This window comes from Salvelinus fontinalis, chromosome 6, assembly GCF_029448725.1.
Source record: "Salvelinus fontinalis isolate EN_2023a chromosome 6, ASM2944872v1, whole genome shotgun sequence".
NCBI classification, from domain to species: Eukaryota; Metazoa; Chordata; class Actinopteri; order Salmoniformes; family Salmonidae; genus Salvelinus; species Salvelinus fontinalis.
Genome location: NC_074670.1, coordinates 49,674,308 through 49,697,428, shown reverse-complemented (window position 1 = coordinate 49,697,428; position 23,121 = coordinate 49,674,308). Strand labels below are relative to the sequence as shown.

General features: G+C 44.3%; 1 protein-coding gene across 3 annotated transcripts in view; it reads right to left on the bottom strand.

Annotated features, from left to right (window-relative positions):
* LOC129858013 (dystrophin-related protein 2-like) overlaps positions 1-23,121 on the bottom strand; it is a 199,512-nt gene that overhangs the window by 14,742 nt on the left and 161,649 nt on the right. For all 3 annotated transcript variants that reach the window (XM_055926860.1, XM_055926858.1, XM_055926859.1), the window contains 5 exons: positions 22,218-22,375; positions 11,210-11,376; positions 10,925-11,036; positions 3,798-3,934; positions 3,435-3,500 (listed from right to left, as the gene is read on the bottom strand). In XM_055926860.1, coding sequence (XP_055782835.1) covers positions 3,435-3,500; positions 3,798-3,934; positions 10,925-11,036; positions 11,210-11,376; positions 22,218-22,375 — 640 coding nt within the window. The remainder of the gene's footprint in view (positions 1-3,434; positions 3,501-3,797; positions 3,935-10,924; positions 11,037-11,209; positions 11,377-22,217; positions 22,376-23,121) is intronic.

Here is a 23,121-nt window from a genome sequence, read left to right as displayed (position 1 = left end):
GAAGGCAGGGTAGAGAGGAGAGAGATCCGCACCCCAGCTAGGGACTACGGCAGGGGGGTGGAGAAGGTCACTAACCCCCAAGGGGACCGGAGGGTGGAAGGTGGGCATGGTGGGGTCGCATGGTTGTAAATGTGTGTGTGTGTGTGTGTGTGTGTGTGTGTGTGTGTGTGTGTGTGTGTGTGTGTGTGTGTGTGTGTGTGTGTGTGTGTGTGTGTGTGTGTGTGTGTGTGTGTGTGTGTGTGTGTGTGTGTGTGTGTGTGTGAGTTGTGAGTGTGAAACTGTGAGAATGAGACTGTGTGTATGTACGTGCGCATGTGTGTATTCCGTGTGAGAGCTGTAGACTTGGCTCCTGTCCTCAGGACAGTCATGAAGATGAGGGAATTTGTGAGTGAGTCAATTCCTATAAGAGTCCTATGTGGAGCGTTCTCTCTCGCTCCCTCCCTCGCTTCCCCCGGCCATCTCTCTCCCTCCACTTGCCTCTCCCTCAACCCCTCCCTCTCTCCATCCCTCTCTCAGAACTGGAGTCTGTACTGATGATGAAAGGAGAGCTATCCTTTACTGGCTCCTCGGTGCTTGTGTGGGGCACGCCAGAAAATCTGTCCCTTAAGAGACAACCAAAACATCAAATACCCACAATCCTCCTCTGGGACACAATATTATTAACCTGGATTAACATGAACACCCCCTCATTTGACTGAATGGACAGACAAACACTCTTCTATGAGGACAGCCTCCGGGTCCTTTAATAAAGCTGTATGGCAGTTCTGACAGTTATGAGATTTTTCATTACTTTGTGACGGGATAATAATGGGGGGTAGGGTAAATATATATATATATATATATATATATATATATATAGTCCCTCATTTGATGTGTTTTTGAAGAGTGAGGGGGAGAGAGAGCTAGAGGGAGTATGAGAGAGAGAGAGCGTGAGAGAGTGAGAGAGTGCGAGAGAGAGAGAGAGAGAGAGAGAGAGAGAAAGAGAGAGAGAGAACTTTAATGATTCTAATTGTCAGAAGACTAATACAGTGTTCGGAAAGTATTCAGACCCCTTGACTTTTTCCACATTTTGTTACATTACAGCCTTATTCTAAAATGTATTAAACAGTTTTTATCTCTCATCAATCTACACACAATACCCCATAGTGGAGCGGCAGGTAGCCTAGTGGTTAGAGCATTGGGCTAGTAACCGAAAAGTTGCTAGATCGAATCCCCGAGGTGACAAGGCAGTTAACCCGCTGTTCGGAGGCCATCATTGTAAATAAGAATTTGTTCTTAACTGACTTGTCTGGTTAAATAAGACAAAGCAAAAACAGGTTTTTAGAAATTTTTGCAAATGTATTACAAAACACCCCCCTGAAATATCACATTTACATAAGTATTCAGACCCTTTACTCAGTACTTTGTTGAAGCACCTTTGGCAGTGATTATAGCCTTGAGTCTTCTTGAGTATGACGCTACAAGCTTGACACACCTGTATTTGTGGAGACTCCCATTCTGCTCTACAGATTCTCTCAAGCTCTGTTAGGTTGGATGGAGAGCGTCACTACACAGCTATTTTCAGATTTCTCCAGAGATGTTCGATTGGGTTCAAATCCTGGCTCTGGCAGGGCCACTCAAGGACATTCAGAGACTTGTCCTCAAGCTACTACTGCGTTGTCTTGGCTATGTGCTTAGGGTCGTTATCCTGTTGGAAGGTGAACCTTCACTCCAGTCTGAGGTCCTGAGCGCTCTGGAGCAGGTTTTTATCTCGCTGTACTTTGCTCCGTTCATCTTTCCCTCGATCCTGACTAGTCTCCCAGTCCCTGCCGCTGAAAAACATCCCACAGCATGATGCTGCCACCACGCTTCACCATAGGGATGGTGCCAGGTTTCCTCCAGATGTGACACTTGACATTCAGGCCAAAGTGTTCAATCTTGGCTTCATCAGACTAGATAATCTTGTTTCTCTTGGTCTGAGAGTGCTTTAGGAGCCATTTGCTAGAATGATGGAGGGCACTGTGTTCTTGGGGACCTTCAATGGTGCAGAAATTTTTTGGTACCCTTCACCAGATCTGTGCCTCGACACAATCCTGTCTCTGAGCTCTACAGACAATTCCTTTGACATCATGTCTTGTTTTTTTCTCTGACATGCACTGTCAACTGTGGGACATTATATAGACAGGTGTGTGCCTTTCCCAATCATATCCAATCACAAATGGACACCAATCAAGTTGTTGAAACATCTCAAGGATGATCTATGGAAGCAAGATGCACCGGAGCTCAATTTCGATTCTCATAGCAAAGGGTCTGAATACTTATGTAAATAAGGTATTTCAGTTTTTTCTATAAACCTGTTTTTCTTTGTTATTATGGGGTCTTGTGTGTAGATTGATGAGGATTTTTTTTAAATCCATTGTAAGATTGAGGTTTTAACGTAACAAAATGTGGAAAAAGTAAAAGGATCTGAATATTTTCCAAATGCACTGCAAATGTGAGAGGACTTGGGAACAGAAGCATTTCAGTCAATAGAAATAATGGATACGATTGACTAGGAGAGAAGAAAGAGAGTGAATACAATGACTAAACAAAATGTGTGAGAGAGACTGAAAGGGAAGTTCAGAGAGAGAGAGGATCAATACTGAGGAGCACTCTCACACACACAAGAAGGTGATCTGTGCCCTGTGGTATTCTCTCTCTCTCCCCCCCCCCCCCCACACACACACAGAAAACATACTGTACACACAGAGTGCAGTGATCTATCCCCTGCTCTGCTCTGCTATTGGCATGACTGCCGTGGGTGAGGGACTGCTCTGCCATGCCCTGGCTGTGCCCTCTCTGTAACCCTGTCAGACAGACGCTGATCTGCCCTGGCATCCACCAGGTGCCCAATGGACCCAGTGCCCTGTCACAATGCTCTACCATGCCACCAGGCATCCACAGACAGGTGACCCCTGCTCACCCCAGACCAAACATGCTGCACCCTTTTCAATGTGTGTGTGTGTGTGTGTGTGTGTGTGTGTGTGTGTGTGTGTGTGTGTGTGTGTGTGTGTGTGTGTGTGTGTGTGTGTGTGTGTGTGTGTGTGTGTGTGTGTGTGTGTGTGTGTGTGTGTGTGTGTGTGTGTGTGTGTGTGTGTGTGTGTGTGTGTGTGTGTAATAAAGAGAGAAAGAGAGAGAGGATACCAGTTGGGCACAACAGTCTCCACTCAAGTCAAAGCTCAGACCAAGATGCAGCCAGATCAATATCTTAATCAGATTGAGGAGAGAGAACTGGGGAGTGTGAGGAGAACGGAAGGAGGCAGATGGTTCAGGACTGGAGTAGGCAGAGGAGTTAAGTAAGGTGGTAGGGTAGGATGGGAGTATTTATTTTGGGCTGTGTGTGTGTGTGTGTGTCTGTGTGTGTGTGTGTGTGTGTGTGTGTGTGTGTGTGTGTGCGTGTGCGTATAACACCCGACCTGCTAGCGAAGTGCTCGATTCTGCTGTGTGTGTCTGCATGGGGCAGCTTGGGAGAGGAGCACGGCCTGGTAAAACACAGAAAAACATCATTAATACCTCTACTACTGGTACTTCGTGGTGTCTACTTCTTAAAAACGTATTGAATCCCACTCATGTACAACCAACCACATCAAAACAGAAGTGCTCCCTTCCCCTCAACATCATAGATTATTGCCAACAAAGCTTACATCGTAACATTATTGGAAAATGTATTGCTGTCACATACTGTATATAAGCAGTCTCCCTCTGTCTGTCAAATCATGTTTCCTGTCTTCTCTGTGCCAGTCTGTCTAGCCATCTGTGTCTATAGGGGTATGACTCACGTCTCAGAGTTCTCGGCCTCCAGCACCGACTGGACAGGCAGGTAGCCCCGTTGAGGGTGCTTGCTAAAGTACTGCTTCGACCGGAACTTGTTCTTCAACGTTTTGGCAAAGTCCCGCATCTTTTCTCCTGAGGTGGTCTGCCACATGATTTAGATGAGGGGACCGGAATGGAGGAGAGGAGAATGGTAGTGAGAGGACAAGAAGACAAAGTGCAGCACTTTAGAATTCTTTACACTACACACGCACGCAAGCACACACACGCACACACACCCGCACACACACGCACGCGTGCACGCAAGAGAGAGAGAGCGAGCCTTTCCTGCTGCTAGTCCAGTTGTCCTGCCCCCCTCTATCTCCGTCTGACCTCACTGGACTACAGTCTTACAGTCTTGTACCCACCCCCACTCCATCATAGAACCCAGCACCATAGGAGTCAGAGCACTGAAGAAAAAAAACTCCAGCCTAGCTCCACTTAAAGCTTCCCCTGGTTGAAATACTGCCCTGTGAGAAATCATTTGACACATAGCTCCCTGCCATATCCTACAGCCACGCATTGATTAGAGCTGAAATAGTGAGCTAGTGTGACATCCACACTCTCTTAAAGGGGCAACCAGCGATTGCTAAATCCATATTTGGACTTTTAAATTAATGAAATATACACATTGATTCTTGAAGAATCTAACTTAAAAATGCCTCTTGGGCTTAGTTCAACTGTCGTAACCCCATCAGAACCTGAAATATAAGCTTGTTTTAGTCCATTGCTTGTAACCAATGCAACTCTTAACAAACACTGTATGGGAGAGTGGGGTATGTTGAGCCAATTTTTACATTCCGCATTACTATGCCAAGGGAAATATAAACTCAGCAAAAAAAGAAATGTACCTTTTTCAGGACCCTGTCTTTCAAAGATAATTCGTAAAAATCCAAATAACTTCACAGATCTTCATTGTAAAGGGTTTTAACACTGTTTCCCATGCTTGTTCAATGAACCATGAACAATTAATGAACATGCACCTGTGGAACGGTCGTTAAAACACTAACAGCTTACAGACAGTAGGCAATTAAGGTCACAGTTATGAAAACTTAGGACACTAAAGAGGCCTTTCTACGGACTCTGAAAAACACCAAAGAAAGATGCCCAGGGTCCCTGCTCATCTGCTTGAACGTGCCGTAGGCATGCTGCAAGGAGGCATGAGGACTGCAGATGTGGCCAGGAAAATAAATTGCAATATCCGTACTGTGAGACAGCGCTACAGGGAGACAGGACGGACAACTGATCATCCTCACAGTTGCAGACCACGTGTAACAACACCTGCACAGGATTGGTACATCCGAACATCACACCTGCGGGACAGGTACAGGATGGCAACAACTGCCCGAGTTACACCAGGAATGCACAATCCCTCCATCAGTGCTCAGACTGTCCGCAATAGGTTGAGAGAGGCTGGACTGAGGGCTTGTAGGCCTGTTGTAAGGCAGGTCCTCACCAGACATCACGTCGCCTATGGGCACAAACCCACCGTTGCTGGACCAGACAGACAAAAGTGCACTTCACTGACGAGTCACGGTTTTGTCTCACCAGGGGTGATGGTCGGATTCGCTTTTATCGTTGAAGGAATGAGCGTTACACCGAGGCCTGTACTCTGGAGCGTGATCGATTTGGAGGTGGAGGGTCCGTCATGGTCTGGGGCGGTGTGTCACAGCATCATCGGACTGCTTGTTGTCATTGCAGGCAATCTCAACGCTGTGCGTTACAGGGAAGACATCCTCCTCCCTCATGTGGTACCCTTCTTGCAGGCTCATCCTGACATGACCCTCCAGCATGACAATGCCACCAGCCATACTGCTTGTTCTGTGTGTGATTTCCTGCAAGACAGGAATGTCAGTGTTCTGCCATGGCCAGCAAAGAGCCCGGATCTCAATCCCATTGAGCACGTCTGGGACCTGTTGGATCAGAGGGTGAGGGCTAGGGCCATTCCCCCCAGAAATGTCCAGGAACTTGTTGGTGCCTTGGTGGAAGAGTGGGGTATCATCTCAAAGCAAGAACTGGCAAATCTGGTGCAGTCCATGAGGAGGAGAAGCACTGCAGTACTTAATGCAGCTGGTGGCCACACCAGATGCTGACTGTTACTTTTGATTTTGACCCCCCCATTGTTCAGGGACACATTATTCCATTTCTGTTAGTCACATGTCTGTGGAACTTGTTCAGTTTATGTCTCAGTTGTTGAATCTTGTTATGTTCATACAAACATTTACACATGTTAAGTTTGCTGAAAATTAAACCAGTTGACAGTGAGAGGACATTTTTTTGCTGAGTTTAGTATTCTTTCAAACAAAGATCCCTGCATATATTTCAGGATGTTGTGTATCCCTCGAAATAATCAGAATTCATGTAAACATAACAGATTGGAAAGCATATCTTGTCCAAAAAAATGTATGCCGTGGGTGACGGTGTCCTGTGACAGCGGGTGACGGTGTCCTGTGACAGTGGGTGACGGCGTCCTGTGACAGTGGGTGATAGTGCTGGTAGGTAAAGTTTAATTCATGGAATGGGGGTGTGGTGTATTGTATATCTTAAATGTATGCCTACATTCAGATATAAAGCTCTCTGTTCAGTATCACTTACCCTTCTATTTCTTGACCAGTTGTCTGGGACGGGGATGTTGTTTTCGATGTACCAATTCGTAGGCATTTGAGGCTACTAAGGCCATGAAACTGGTCCTCAAGATTCTTCATATGTTTAGCAAGCTCAGACATCATGTCATCAGATAAGACCTTGTGTGCCTCTGCTACTCTATCATTCCCTCTCTCAAGAACCTCAAGGGGGGCTAGACCCCTGCTTGTTTTACGTTTATATACATACAGTGCCTTGCAAAAGTATTCATCCCCCTTGATGTTTTTCCTATTTTGTTGCATTACAACCTGTAGTTTAAATAGATTTTAATTTGGATTTCATGTAATGGACATACACAAAATAGTCCAAATTGGCGAAGTGAAAGGTAAAAAATTACTTGTTTCAAAAAATGTAAAACGGAAAAGTGGTGCGTGCATATGTATTCACCCCCTTTGCTATGAAGCCCCTAAAAAAGATGGTGCAACCAATTACCTTCAGAAGTCACAGAATTAGTTAGATTGCACACAGGTGGACTTTATTTAAGTGTCACATGATCTCAGTATATATACACCTGTTCTGAAAGGCCCCACAGTCTGCAACACCACTCTGCAAGGGGCACCACAAAGCAAGAGGCACCATGAAGACCAAGGAGCTCTCCAAACAGGTCAGGGACAAAGTTTTGGAGAAGTACAGATCAGGGTTGAGTTATAAAAAAATATCAGAAACTTTGAACATCCCCCGGAGCGCAATTAAATCCATTATTAAAAAATGGAAAGAATATGGTACCATAACAAACCTGCCAAGAGAGGGCCGCCCACCAAAACTCACGGACCAGGCAAGGAGAGCATTAATCAGAGAGGCAACAAAGAGACCAAGATAACCCTGAAGGAGCTGCAAAGCTCCACAGTGGAGATTGGAGTATCTGTCCATAGGACCACTTTAAGCCGTACACGCCACAGAGCTGGCCTTTACAGAAGAGTGGCCAGAAAAAAGCCATGCTTAAGGAAAAAATAAGTAATCACACCAAAAAGCATGTGGGAGACACCCCAAACATATGGAAGAAGGTATTCTGGTCAGATGAGACAAAAATGTTGCTTTTTGGCCATAAAGGAAAGCGCTATGTCTGGCGCAAACCCAGCACCTCTTATCACCCCAAGAACAACATCCCCACAGTGAAGCATGGTGGTGGCAGCATCATGCTGTGAGGATGTTTTTCATCGGCAGGGACCGGGAAACGTGTCAGAATGGAATGAATGATGGATGGTGCTAAATACAGGGAAATTCTCGAGGGAAACCTGTTTCAGTCTTCCAGAGATTTGAGACTAGGACAGAGGTTCACCTTCCAGCAGGACAATGCCCCTAAGCATACTGCTAAAGCAACACTCGAGTGGTTTAAGGGGAAACATTTAAATGTCTTGGAATGGCCTAGTCAAAGCCCAGACCTCAATCCAATTGAGAATCTGTGGTATGACTTAAAGATCGCTGTACAGCAGCGGAACCCCTCCAACAAAAAGGAGCTGGAGCAGTTTTTCCTTGAAGAATGGGCAAAAATCCCAGTGGCTCGATGTGCCAAGCTTATAGAGTCATACCCCAAGAGACTTGCAGCTGTAACTGCAGCAAAAGGTGGCTCTACAAAGTATTGACTTTGGGGTGTGAATAGTTATGCACACTCAAGTTTTCTATTTTTTTTCTTATTTCTTGTTTGTTTCACAATAAAACATATTTTGCATCTTTAAAGTGGTAGGCATGTTGTGCAAATCAAATGATACAAACCCCCCCAAAAATATATTTTAATTCCAGTTTGTAAGACAACAAAATAGGAAAAATGCCAAGGGGGGTGAATACTTTCGCAAGCCACTGTAGGGCATGATGATGTCTGCTCTGTAACAATACAAATTCACTATCTTGAGTTCATATGCACGACACATTGCAAAAATACTGTTCATATTATTCATAGTGGCCATTGGCTCAACTTAACTCAACTCAACTCAAAACATTTTGACTATATTAGCCACACAGCTACAAGGATGCACTTTCATGATAGGTTTAAAACCTCATATTGTATCTTTGGAGACCCCAACTAATGTATAAAACAATCGTAAAATGATCTACTTTGGTTTAGATACAAACATCATGAAACCTATAATCCAATAAATTCATTAGAGACTTTTTGAAAATATTTTTTATTTTTTCCTGACATCCATGTGGTTTCAACCTTCAGACTCCATAAAATGATGACTTCTCCCTAAATATTTGGTCATATAATTAACTTTATCTATGGTCTCCTAGAAAAAGGGGTGGCTCAATTTACCCCACTCTCCGCTACAATCATATCAGATGCCAATGTGGATATAGGCCTAACCTGTAAATCCATTCCTTTGTTGCACACGGTTTATCATCAACATGTTCAATTTGTTGGATAATGAGTGTGAATAGGCATATCATATAGGATTAGTCTATACTTTTTAAATAAATTAGTTAACAAGCAAAAGATACAATTCATGTAGGAATTCATAGGTCTACACATTTTATTGACAAAGTATAAGCTTCATTAAGGTTTTTGAAATCATTCATTTCCAGACAATTAATTTTACAATAGTTTGGGGGTCAGAATATTCAAAAACAGAAAAGCATTAGATTAAATTAAATAATTTAAATATGATATACTTGAATTAGTCATATTCTTGTTTTGAATGTGACTTGACAAACTGAATAAAACGCTTGAATATGAAACCGACTCATACACAGAAAAGGTTTCCTTCAGGTTTCTGCTTAGTTTTTGCTGCTATTAGGAAGTAAAATACTTAAAGAAGGGATTCGGATGTAATTCCTTACTCCTTATAACGCACGCACGCACACACACACACACACACACACACACACACACACACACACACACACACACACACACACACAAACACACACACACACACACACACACACACACACACACACACACACACACACACACACACACACACACACACACACACACACACACACATACATACATACATACACACACACACACACACACACACACACACACACACAACAATCTATTATGCAAAACCATTCCAGTCAGTTCAATTATGAGTTTGTCTGAGACCTTGCTTCTTGGCATCCCAGCACACTCCCTCTGTCCAACACAATTACAGCAGAGCTATGGAGCAAGCAGGCAGGTCTATACTGGTGCAAAGCACCCTGGGATAGGCCACCCTGGCCACCAAGAGGGCCGGAGCGTTGGCTGTCCCGCTGGCCTTCCCACACTCCCTGTGGGATTTGATCCACAGCTCAGCAAAGTGGCCTGGATTAGCCCCACGCACCTTTGTGGAGGGAAAGATTATCCAGACCTCCCTGCATTCACTGAAACGGTCTTAAATCACTCTAGTGCGCTAGCGGCCGCCCGTCAGCTAATCACCCTCTCCAAGTAATTTTTTTGCAATTTTTCCCTCCCCAGTCGGCCATGTCGGAGGTGTTTGCACTGGGCCGGAGTCAGAGAGAATGGTGGTTCTGTGCCATCTGTCAAAATGTGCTAGATCAGTCAGTTGGTATGTGATCCACGAGCGGAGCGGCTTCCAGCCCTCATAGTTTTGTTTGATAACTGGGTAGGGTTCAGTTCTGTTGTACTTTTCCATTAGGATAGCAAGGCCCTACAGGAAACATGATGCAAGTGTTATCAATGTGTTACTGTTGTATTTGGGTGTATTGCTTTGTTTTCCAATATTAGGTGTAACTTTCTATATCACACTTCCTATGATCTGTATTGCTTCTCCTCAGGACACTTATAACATGGCTAATCCTGATTTAGTTCTGAAATGAGATCTTGGAAAACCGTATACAGTACATGTAGCTAATTAGCCAAACTATTATCCGTGTTGTTTTTCCTGAGGACGCTTATAACATGGCTAATCCTGATTTAGTTCTGAAATGAGATCTTGGAAAACCGTATACAGTACATGTAGCTAAGTAGCCAAACCCTGATCTATTGATTGGGTGTGAATGTTCTGGCAGTGAGAACATCGGTGGTGTGCTGTTGGCCACCGTCAGCCCTGGCTAACCTCTTCCTAAATATTTGGTCACATTACATTTGGTGCATAGTTTCCTTGAAACATGTGGCTCAAGTAACCCCTTGTCTCAACTTACCCCACTTTCCCCTATAGCCTCAAACCATTGTTAAAACTATAATTGTTTATATCTTGGATGGTCAGTCCTTGCATCAATAGCTCTGTCTATGGATTTGAGAGTGGTTACGTTTCCCCAACCCCATCCCTCAGCTTTTTACCGAAACAGCGGAGGGGTGGCGCTTTGTTATTGTTTGAACTGCAGATTGTCCCTTTAAGATGGTAGTTTAGAGCGTAGTATAGGCTGCGTCGGAAATGGCACCCTATTCCCTGTACAGTGCACTACTATGCAGTACTAGGTGCACCCTATTCCCTGCATAGTGCACTACTTTTTTAATATTAATAGGGTGCCATTCGTGAGGCAGCCTGGGTGTAGTACTCCTTCTTACTGGGGTATAGTACTCCATGATGGGGTAGTGGAGCTTCTTTCCCTTGGTGGTGCGTCCTGTGAGGAAGCACGTCTGGCAGATGTCCACATTGAATTGTTTAAGACTGCGGTACCTGTCAGGACAGATCAGCAGAACGGAAGACCATGTCACAGTCAGTAACATTAGAGAGGTCTTAGCAAAAGCTCTATCCTCAACCTAGATGGGTTTTTTTTGTGTGTGTGCATACAGTATTGTGTGTCACACATCCACCTTTATTCATCTCTGATAGAGGTACAATAGACCCACCTGAATCCCTTGATGGGGCACTGTTTACAGATGTAACACTTGGCCTGGTGCTTGGCGGACTCGGCCACAGCCACACGCTGCAGAACAGCCAGCCACACTACAGACTGGGGCTCCAGACTCATCCACTCCAGGAAGTGCGATACCTCGATGGCTAGCTTACCTGGGGCCTACGGGAGGAAGAACATAGGAAACATCATACCAGAGTAACTTATGTTTGTTTGTTCTCCTGTTTGTTTGTCTGTAAAATGCTATTATCTAGTATAGGTATGCAGTACAATTTACCACAACATCAAATTGCCTGTATTTACATACTGTAGGCTACTTATTACAAGGTAATGGCATATTCACTTAAAATGACCCTTGAAGAAGTCGTATATAAACTGCTGCAGAAAGCACAAATAGAGAAAGAGGAAGTTGATAGGGGCCAGTGAGCGTGGTGACTTTGTCAGAGGACCTGTTGCGGTTCTAACGTTCCAAAGCCATTCCGGCATTCCAGAGACGTACAGAAAAGATGGGATAAAAAGTCAGGCTAATAAAGGAGAATTGGTAATGTGTAAAATTCTCATTAAGTGTGCATCAGAGATGCATTAAAACGTTGATTTCCCTGGAGTCTCGTCCTGGCTCAGCCAAAGCAGCGTAATTAATGTGTGAGTGTGTGTGTCTATCATGGCCGAGGAGGCGTGCTGGATTGAGAGTTCTCCAGGGGAACGAGGCTCCTCTCCTCACTGCTCTTTTCTCTGCCCTGCTCACATCTCCTCGACTCTCGTCTCTGCTTTATGGTTCAGTAGCCAGCTCTGATTGTGGGAGGACAAATGTTTCAGCATACTGAACCCACTGAGTACACTGAACACCGCAAAGTATATATTGATTCAAATAATCATCAAATCAAAGCATTTGTAGATTATTCTGGCCACATCAAAACTTAGCAAACACACTGACTACACAAAGCAAGAACACACAGAGAAAACACACTCTCCATCACTTCACAGGGCACAACAGGCTGGTCTCTCTATACACACAGACCACGGAGGGCCACCGCATTTCATGACTACTGTAGTGTAACTCCCTCCTCTCTGGTCCTCTGTCCTCCATGTAGAGCCAAACCCATCTGCCCCTGTGTCATCAATGACTCCACTATACCTCTCCGCCCACAACAAGTGCCAGCGCGTGTCATCCCCTCACTTTGACTTTATTACCACGCCAACGTGATAAATGGTCACTACGCTGATAATTCAGGCTGCTCATAAAAGACTTGACATAGAGCAAATGGTGAAATGAAGGGGTTTAAATCACCCCAAGTTGATATCAGAAGTATGGATGGGAATAGAGCGAGATTTAATTGAGGATTGGCTGTAAAAAAAAAAAAAAAAAGGGAAGAATTAAGGGTTTCAGAATGGTTTTAAAAAGGCCACCTCCCAAAAACCTGGTCCCCGCTCGTCCCAAGTCTATAATTAGTTTCTCTCCTGAGCTAAATGCCACGAGGCGGGATTCCAAAAATGTGAACCCCCATATATGAGAGTGGAAATGACAATGTCCTCAGCAACAGCAGTGGAATGGGCGGAAAGAGTTGTTTACAGTTCTTCATTGCCTCCATCTTGCAATGGCAAAACTTTCAAATCATGCTATGGTATATTCCATATGGTTCCACCTACACAAGTCTTTTGAACCAGGTTCATTTCATTAAAGTCCTTAGAGGGTGACTGCGCTTCCTGATTTGGCCTCGTTTTGAAGATTGCTTATTAAGAAATTCTAGCGGCTAGGACTGAAGTCAAACGAGAGTTGTCTTGGGGGTGTGGTTTGATGTGGATGTGCTATGTTCGCATATCGTACCCTGGCAGGTACTGTTGTTTGTCCCTCCTGAGTCACCGTAGCAAACTTCCTCAAAATAGTAACAGCCTTTTAAAATAGTCAGAATGAATTAAGATTAATCAAGAAATCTGTAATTAACCCATAAGAGTCCAAGCCCTGTCTAAGCCGGGAATGGTGGGGGGGGCACTAAGCTATATGGAAATGTTTTAAGATAGTAAGGATCATTTAGATATTTTTTCAATATTTTTTTAAATAATAATATTAGATTTAAAAAAATGTTTGGCCTTACTGCTATTAGCCCTTACAAACGCATTGAATAACAGATTCACTACATGGAACAACAGATAGTCCCCCAAATTGTTTCAAAAGGAAGTTTGTTCTGAAATGTCTGTCCTATATCTGAGAGATATAATAAAGATCAGGAAACATTTTATTTTTTATTTTTTACATGTATTTAACCCCTTATTTTTGTCACTAAACAGTCTCAATACAGTATATACTTCCATTCATTCCTTCAACTGTTACCGGGGGACCTTCAGAGGGGTCTTGTCAAGTTTGTGGGCGTCCTAGAGCAAGTTTGTGGGCATCCTACCGACAGTTCCAGTCAAAAGTTTAGACACATCTACTCATTCAAGGGTTTTTCTTTATTTTTACTATTTTCTACGTGGTAAAATAATAGTGAAGAAATCAAAACTATGAAATAACACATATGGAATCATGTTGAAACCAAAAAAGTGTTAAACAAATCAAAATGTTTTTAATATTTTAGATTTTTCAAAGTAGCCACCCTTTGCCTTGATGACAGCTTTGCACACTCTCTCAACCAGCTTCATGAGGTAGTCAATTTTAATTAACAGGTGTGCCTTGTTAAAAGTACATTTTATGTGTTTGAGCAAATCAGTTGTGTTTTGACATGATAGTGGTGGTATATACAGAGGATTGCCCTATTTGGAAAAAGACCAAATCCATATTATGGCAAGAAAAGCTCAAATAAGTAAAGAGAAACGACAAGCCATCATTACTTTAAGACATGAAGGTCAGTCAATGCAGAAAATTGCAAGAACTTTTGAAGTTTTTTCAAGTGCAGTCGCAAAAACCATCAAGCGCTATGATGAAACTGGCTCTCGTGAGGACCGCCACAGGAAAGGAAGACCAAGAGTTACCTCTACTGCAGAAGATAAGTTGATTAGAGTTAACTGCAAATCATATTGCAGCCCAAATAAATGCTTCACAGAGTTCAAGTAACAGACATCTCAACATCAATTATTCAGAGGAGACGGCGTGAATCAGACAGTCATGATCAAATTGCTGCAAAAAAAAACACTACTAAAAGGACACTGCTGCCAACGTGAGTAAAACATTTAAACGTGTTAACCCTCGCAAGACTGCCGGCCCAGATGGCATCCCTAGCCGCGTCCAGAGAGCATGCGAAGACCAGCTGGTTGGTGTGTTTATGGACATATTCAATCAATCCCTCTCCCAGTCTGCTGTTCCAACATGCTTCAAGAGGGCCACCATTGTTCCTGTTCCCAAGAAAGCTAAGGTAGCTGAGCTAAATGACTATCGCCCCATAGCACTCACTTCCGTCATCATGAAGTGCTTTGAGAGACTAGTCAAGGACCATATCACCTCCACCCTACCTGACACCCTAGACCCACTCCAATTTGCTTACCGCCCCAATAGGTCCACAGACGACGCAATCGCAGTCACACTGCACACTGCCCTAACCCATCTGGACAAGAGGAATACCTATGTAAGAATGGTATTCATCGACTACAGCTCAGCATTTAACATAGTACCCTCCAAACTAGTACATAGTACCCTCATTAAGCTCGAGACCCTGGGTCTCAACCCCGCCCTGTGCAATTGGGTCCTGGACTTTCTGACGGGCCGCCCCCAAGTGGTGAGGGTAGGAAACAACATCTCCACCCCGCTGATCCTCAAAATTGGGGCCCCACAAGGGTGCGTTCTCAGCCCTCTCCTGTACTCCCTGTTCACCCATGACTGCGTGGCCATGCACGCCTCCAACTCAATCCTAAAGTTTGCAGACGACACTACACTGGTAGGCTTGATTACCAACAATGACGAGACGGCCTACAGGGAGGAGGTGAGGGCCCTCGGAGTGTGGTGTCAGGAAAAAAACTCACACTCAACGTCAACAAAACAAAGGAGATGATTGTGGACTTCAGGAAACAGCAGAGGGAGCACCCCCCTATCCACATCGACGGGACAGTAGTGGGGAAGGTGGAAAGTTTTAAGTTCCTCGGCGTACACATCACGGACAAACTGAAATGGTCCACCACTTTACCACAGACCGCGTGGTAAAGAAGGCGCAACAAGAAATTTGGCTTGTCACCAAAAACACTCACAAACTTTTACAGATGCACAATCGAGAGCATCCTGTCGGGCTGTATCACCACCTGGTACGGCAACTGCTCCACCCACAACCGTAAGGCTCTCCAGAGGGTAGTGAGTTCTGCACAACGCATCACCGAGGGCAAACTACCTGCCCTCCAGGACACCTACACCACCCGATGTCACAGGAAGTCTTAAAAGATCATCAAGGACAACAACCACCCAAGTCACTGCCTGTTCACCCCGGCATCATCCAGAAGGCGAGGTCAGTACAGGTGCATCCAAGCTGAGAGACTGAAAAACAGCTTCTATCTCAAGGCCATCAGACTATTAAACAGCCATCACTAACATTGAGTGGCTGCTGCCAACATACTGACTCAAATCTCTAGCCACTTTAATAATTACAAATTTGATGTAATAAATGTATCACTAGTCAATTTAAACAATGCCACTTTATATAATGTTTACATACCCTACATTACTCATCTCATATGTATATACTGTACTCTATACCATCTACTGCATCTTTCCTATGCCGTTCGGCCATCACTCATCCATATATTTATATGTACATATTGTTATTCATTCCTTACACCTGTGTGTTTAAGGTAGTTGTTGTGAAATTGTTAGATTACTTGATAGATATTACTGCATGGTCGGAACTAGAAGCACAAGCATTTCGCTACACTCGCATTAACATCTGCTAACCATGTGTATGTGACCAATAAAATTGGATTTGATTGGATTTGAATAAGAAGAAGAGACTTGCTAGGGGCAAGAAACACGAGCAATGGTCATTAGACCAGTGGAAATCTGTCCTTTGGTCTGATTAGTCCAAATTTGAGATTTTTGTTTCCAACCGCCGTGTCTTTGTGAGACGCAGAGTAGGTGAACGGATGTCCGCCGTATTTGTGGTTCCCACTGTGAAGCATGGAGGGGGGGGGGGGGGGGGGGGGGGGGGGGGTGATGGTGCAGGGGTGCTTTGCTGGTGACAGTGTCTGTGATTTATTTAGAATTCAAGGCACACTTAACCAGTATGGCTACCACAGCATTCTGCTGCAATACGCCATCCCATCTGGTTTGGGCTTAGTGGAATTTGCTTTCATCAGGACAATGACCCAACAAACCTCCAGGCTGTGTAAGGGCTATTTGACCAAGAAGGAGAGTGATGGAGTGCTGCATCAGATGACCTGGCCTCCAGAATCACCCGACCTCAAACCAATTGAGATGGTTTGGGATGAGTTGGACCACAGAGTGAAGGAAAAGCAGCCAACAAGTGCTCAGCATATGTGGGAACTCCTTCAAGACTGTTGGAAAAACATTCCAGGTGAAGCTGGTTGAGAGAATGCCAAGAGTGTGCAAAGCTGTCATCAAGGCAAAGGGTGGCTACTTGGAAGAATCTCATATATACAATATATTTGGATTTGTTTAACACTTTTTTGGTTACTAGATGATTCCATATGTGTTATTTCATAGTTTTGATATTTTATATCATTATTCTACAATGTAGAAAACAGTAAAATAAAGAAAAACCCTTGAATGAGTAGGTGTGTCCAAACTCTTGACTGGTACTGTATGTAAGTAGATTGTTGTCTGTTTTCACCTCGGACTTTGCTCCATATAGGCAATCGTGCAGTTTATCAACGACGGCCCACTTTAATGCTAGATATTGTAACTCATGTGCAGAGTAATTACACTCAGACAGGGATAAACTTTGGCTGATGAATGCAACTGGACGCAGATGTTGATCCTTGTCTTCTTGATACAATACTCCACCTAACCCTTCACCGCTTGCATCAACATGTAGTACATATTGCCAGAAACAAGTCTCTCACCGTTGCCGCTTGCTATAGACCACCCTCTGCCCCCAGCTGTGCCCTGGACACCATATGTGAATTGATTTCCCCCCATCTATCTTCAGAGCTCGTGCTGCTAGGTGACCTAAACTGGGACATGCTTAACACCCCGGCCATCCTACAATCTAAGCTTGATGCCCTCAATCTCACACAAATTATCAATGAACCTACCAGGTACAACCCCAAATCCGTAAACACGGGCACCCTCATAGATGTCATCCTAACCAACTTGCCCTCCAAGTACACCTCTGCTGTTTTCAACCAAGATCTCAGCGATCACTGCGATCACTGCCTCATTGCCTGCATTCGTAATGGGTCTGAGGTCAAACGACCACCCCTCATCACTGTCAAACGCTCCCATTTCGAATCCCACGTATCTTCTCCGCTATGCAATCTGGTTTCAGAGCTGGTCATGGGTGCACCTCAGCCACGCTCAAGGTCCTAAACGATATCATAACCGCCATCAATAAGAGACATTACTGTGCAGCCGTATTCATCGACCTGGCCAAGGCTTTCGACTCTGTCAATCACCACATTCTTATCGGCAGACTAAACAGCCTTGGTTTCTCAAATGATTGCCTCGCCTGGTTCAGCAACTACTTCTCTGATAGAGTTCAGTGTGTCAAATCGGAGGGCCTGTTGTCTGGACCTCTGGCAGTCTCTATGGGGGTGCCACAGGGTTCAATTCCCGAGCCGACTCTCTTCTCTGTATACATCAATGATGTCGCTCTTGCTGCTGGTGATTCTCTGATCCACCTCTACGCAGACGACACCATTCTGTATACTTCTGGCCCTTCTTTGGACACTGTATTAACTAACCTCCAGACGAGCTTCAATGCCATACAACTCTCCTTCCATTGCCTCCAACTGCTCTTAAATGCAATTAAAACTAAATACATGCTCTTCAACCGATCGCTGCCCGCAACTGCCCGCCCGTCCAGCATCACTACTCTGGACGGTTCTGACTTAGAATATGTGGACAACTACAAATACCTAGGTGTCTGGTTAGGCTGTAAACTCTCCTTCCAGACTCAAATTAAGCATCTCCAATCCAAAATTAAATCTAGAATCGGCTTCCTATTTCACAACAAAGCATTCTTCACTTATGTTGCCAAACAGACCCTTGTAAAACTGACCATCCTACCGATCCTCGACTTCGGCGATGTCATTTACAAAATAGCCTCCAACACTCTACTCAACAAACTGGATGCAGTCTATCACAGTGCCATCCGTTTTGTCACCAAAGCCCCATATACTACCCACCATTGCGACCTGTATGCTCTTGTTGGCTGGCCCTCGCTTCATACTCGTCGCCAAACCCACTGGCTCCAGGTCATCTACAAGTCTCTGCCAGGTAAAGCCCCGCCTTATCTCAGCTCACTGGTCACCATAGCAGCACCCACCCGTAGCACACGCTCCAGCAGGTATATCTCACTAGTCAACCCCAAAGCCAATTCCTCCTTTGGCCGCCTTTCCTTACAGTTCTCTGCTGCCAATGACTGGAACAAAATGCAAAAATCACTGAAGCTGGAGACTCATATCTCCCTCACTAGCTTTAAGCATCAGCTGTCAGAGCAGCTCACAGATCACTGCACCTGTACATAGCCCATCTGTAAATAGCCCACCCAACTACCTCATCCCCATACTGTATTTATTCCTTTGCACCCCAGTATCTCTACTTGCACATTCATCTTCTGCACATCAATCACTCCAGTGTTTAATTGGTATATTGTAATTACTTCGCCACCATGGCCTATGTATTGCCTTACCTCCCTTATCTTACCTCATTTGCACACACTGTATATAGTATTTTTCTACTGTATTATTGACTGTATGTTTGTTTATTCCATGTGAAACTCTGTGTTGTTGTATGTGTCGAACTGCTTTGCCTTATTCTTGGCCAGGTCGCAGTTGTAAATGAGAACTTGTTCTCAACTAGCCTACCTGGTTAAATATAGGTGAAATAAAAAAAATATATATATAAAAAATATTGCTGTTGAGGGTTTGCAAAAGCCAGCACCGGAGCTTTAGTGAGGCGTTTCTTCAGATCTCAAAGGCCATTTCACATTTCTCATCCCATTTAGATCTGAAGGGTTCAGAGGGTTTGAAGTACACATTGTCTGTTCTTTCCTTGGGATTTCTTCCTTTCTTGGCTGAGGGAAGGTAACCATGCAGGAGTTGGTTCAAAGTGTAACTCAATTTTGAGTAATCTTTCACAAATCTTCTATAATACCCACAGAATCTGAGAAAAGAACGCGGAGTGTCTGGTCTCGGCCATGTGGTTACTGCTTCGATCTTCAATGGACCTGTACCCTCTCCATCCTGGGATACTATGTGTCCCACACAGTTGACTGACGTTCGGCAGAATTGACAATTGTCCAAAGACAACTTCAGTCCTCCTTCTTTCAAGCGATCCAACACTTTGAGAAGCCTCTCTTTGTGTTATTTCAGTGTCTTTCCGAACACTATCAGGTCGTCTAAGTACACTAGAACTTTGAGCAGGTTTATGTCCCCAACGGTCTGTTCCATAATACTTTGAAAAGTTGCTGGTGCTCCTGACAACCCTGCGGCATCCTCTCAAACTGATAGAATACCAGCCGGGCATATGAAAGCAGTCTTCTCTTTGTCAGCTTCACTCATCAGAATTGATTAATATCCACTTCTGAGATCCAACATGCTGAGCCATTTGCCTCCATTCAAATACAATTTGCGGTTCGGTGTATTGGTCAGGAACTGTACGCCTGTTGAGCGTTCTGTAGTCTACACACATCCATATGGTTCCGTTCTTCTTCCTCACCACTACAATCAGCGATGACACAGGGGTCTCGACGGAAAGAGGATTTCAGCATCTTTCAGGTTCTTCAGATGTTTCCTTACATCTTCCACATCAGCTGGGGACAGCCGTCGAGACCTCTCCCTAAACAGTGTGTCATCAGGGACTCGAATGGTATGGAGAGTACTCTTGGAACAACCAACGTCCAACTCATGAGTTGAGAAAACATATTTTTGTTCCATCATCTTGTTAGTTAGTTAGTTGCGCTTCCCCTCAGTGGCAGCAGGAACAGGAGCTACATCTACAGGAAACAGGGAAGCAATGGGCATGCCACATTGTAAGGTTATCTCTCTTGATGATACATCCCTGACTACACCCATTATTCTTCTAGACGACACAACCATAGACATCTGAATTTCAGATCTCACAAGAAGTTCTTCTGGAAACCGGGAAACCTCTGGACACTGAGATTCTTCAGGTCTATCTACCAAAATGGTGATCCAGGAAACTTCGGGAATCCCGGTGACTCTTGCTAGTCCACCAGGTGGCAATAGTACAGGTTTTGTCTGTGAAAACCATACTGTTCCTCTTTTCTGGTCCTCAACATCAGTTGGGATCACTTTCATCTTCTCATAAGCCTCTTTGATAACAGGATGAACACGTAGAGTGCTCAGGAAACCTTCACCTCCTTTCTCTTGACAGGCCATCATCAGCCTTCTAACCACAGAAGTGTTTGTACCAACCAGGATAGAGACTTCCCCGGGTCTGTACAAACCAACACAAGTGCTTCTATGATCTCCGTTACACCTACTACTGATCGTGAAAACTCCAACTTCAAAGACAAATAGCCATCATCTGGGTATTGCTCTGAGCTAAGACCTCAAATCTCCAAGTGTCCAATGAGCTTTAATGGCAGATGCGTCAAGTACTTGTTTAAAAAGGATCTGTAGAGTAGGGTAATCTGAGACCCACTATCTAGTAAAGCTTTAGCATAGATGCCTTCAATCTGTACAGGAACAACAGCGCTAGGTCTTACTAAGCCGGTAGGTAGCATGTCTTTTGCTTCTTCACGTTTCTTGTTGCACTTGGTGGAACGTATCTTCACCGGGACGTCAGGTCGCTCCTTTTCTGGGTCCCGCTGTAGTTTCCCGTTGACCGTTTCTGGCTGATGAGACGCTTGTTGACTTTCCTCAGATTTTCTCCGCCCTCACAGTCTCATTTTAAGTGTCCATCCTCTCCACATGTATAGCAGAAGATACCAGGTTGGCCTTCATCTTCACTCAGCGTAAAACACCACAGCTACTCACGGTTTTGTAGAAACCCCTTGAAACCAACAGTTCCAAGGCCGTTGCCTATTTATAATCCAATTGGCAGAAATTGCCCTGCATGCATCCGACGTGTCCAGAATCAACGAAGCCATCAAATTTCCTCAGACCAAGCCGTCCTCTTCAGCTCCCGATCCGACAAATCCAAGCTAGCTCCCGAAGCGTCTAGAATCTAGCCGAGCAGCAATTAAAACCAATTCGGGGAAAAAAATATTTTAGTACACAACATGTTATTTTTCACTCCACAAGAGCATCTCTCCCCCTTTCTTTCTCTCCTCAGCAACAATGGAGAAACCTGCAAAGCCCTCTGCACACCACCCATAGTGCATCTTGATTGTTCCAAACCGAGCATGCACCCTTCGCATGAACAGAAACCATAGTTCTAAATACATGATTTAACAGGGCATTACAATAGGATGCCGCCTTTCCAACAAGTCAGTTCATCAAATTTCTGCCCTTCTAGAGCTTCCCTGGTCAACTGTAAGTGCTGTTATTGTGAAGTGGAAACGTCATGGAGCAACAACGGCTCAGTGGAAAGTCTTCCCAGAAGAGTGGTATAGGTTGTTATAGCAGCCTCCATAGCAAGGGGAAACCAACTCCATATTAATGCCCGTGATTTTGGAATGAGATGTTCGACGAGCAGGTGTCCACATACTTTTGGTCATGTAGTGCATCTAATTGTGCTCTTTCCCCTGAAGGAATTCATGAAAATGTATGTAATTTAACTCAATTGAATTTAGGTAATTCCTAGCCTGTGTTACCATAGTATCCTTAACCAGTGTATTGTGAGGTTTTAAGGAGTGTGTGTGTGTGTGCTTGTATTTGTGCGTGTGTCTGTCTGTGTGTGTGTGTGTGTGTGTGTGTGTGTGTGTGTGTGTGTGTGGTCTCACCATGCGGAAGCAGCTGCGTACACTGGGCTCCACGTTGCTCCCTCCAAAGGCGGCCACCTCTCCCAGCTGTCGCGGGATCTGGATGGCTTCATAAAGCAGCATGGTGAGGTGACGCTGGTCTGTCAGACCCCCTGGACCAGACACCTGCCTGAACAAGTCTGATGAAACACAGAGGGTTAATGAAACGTGTGTGTGTTTGTGAGTTCGCACACAAGATTGTTTATGTTTGCGAATCTATTCACTTCTTTACGCGTGGATGTGAATCTATTCACTTCTTTATGCGTGGATGTGAATCTATTCACTTCTTTATGCGTGGATGTGAATCTATTCACTTCTTTATGTGTGTTTGCGAATCTATTCACCTCTATATGTGTAGATGTGTTCCAGATTATGTTTACCAGAGCTGGAGTCAATTCGAATTGAAGGCTGTCAATTCAGGAAGTGATTTTAATTTAAAATTCTAAAAATTGAAAAACTTTTGAAATAAATAGCTTCTACTCATTGAAAAGTCATTGAAAGTAATTTTCACATTTTGAATTGTTATTTAGGTTAACCTCCTGATTTGACTGCCCTCAATTAAAATTTACCTCAGCCCTGATGTTTACCCTAGTGTAATGTGTAGTATCTAAGCCTGTGTGTGTTTACATTATATCTGCTTGTGTGTACACGAGCATATTGGCGCTACTATTCACACCTACACATATGTACCAACATCCATGTTCTCAGCGTTTCTCTAAGTGAGACTGTGTGTGGACGATATTTCCCTAAGCCTGTTTCTAGGTTTTTGAGAGAAAGAAAGAGAAAGAAAGAGAAAGAGAGAAAGAGAGAAAGAGAGAGAGAAAGAGAAAGAGGAAGAGAAAGAGAGAGAGGAAGGGCAGTCGTGCTGATCTAATTGCAGACAAAA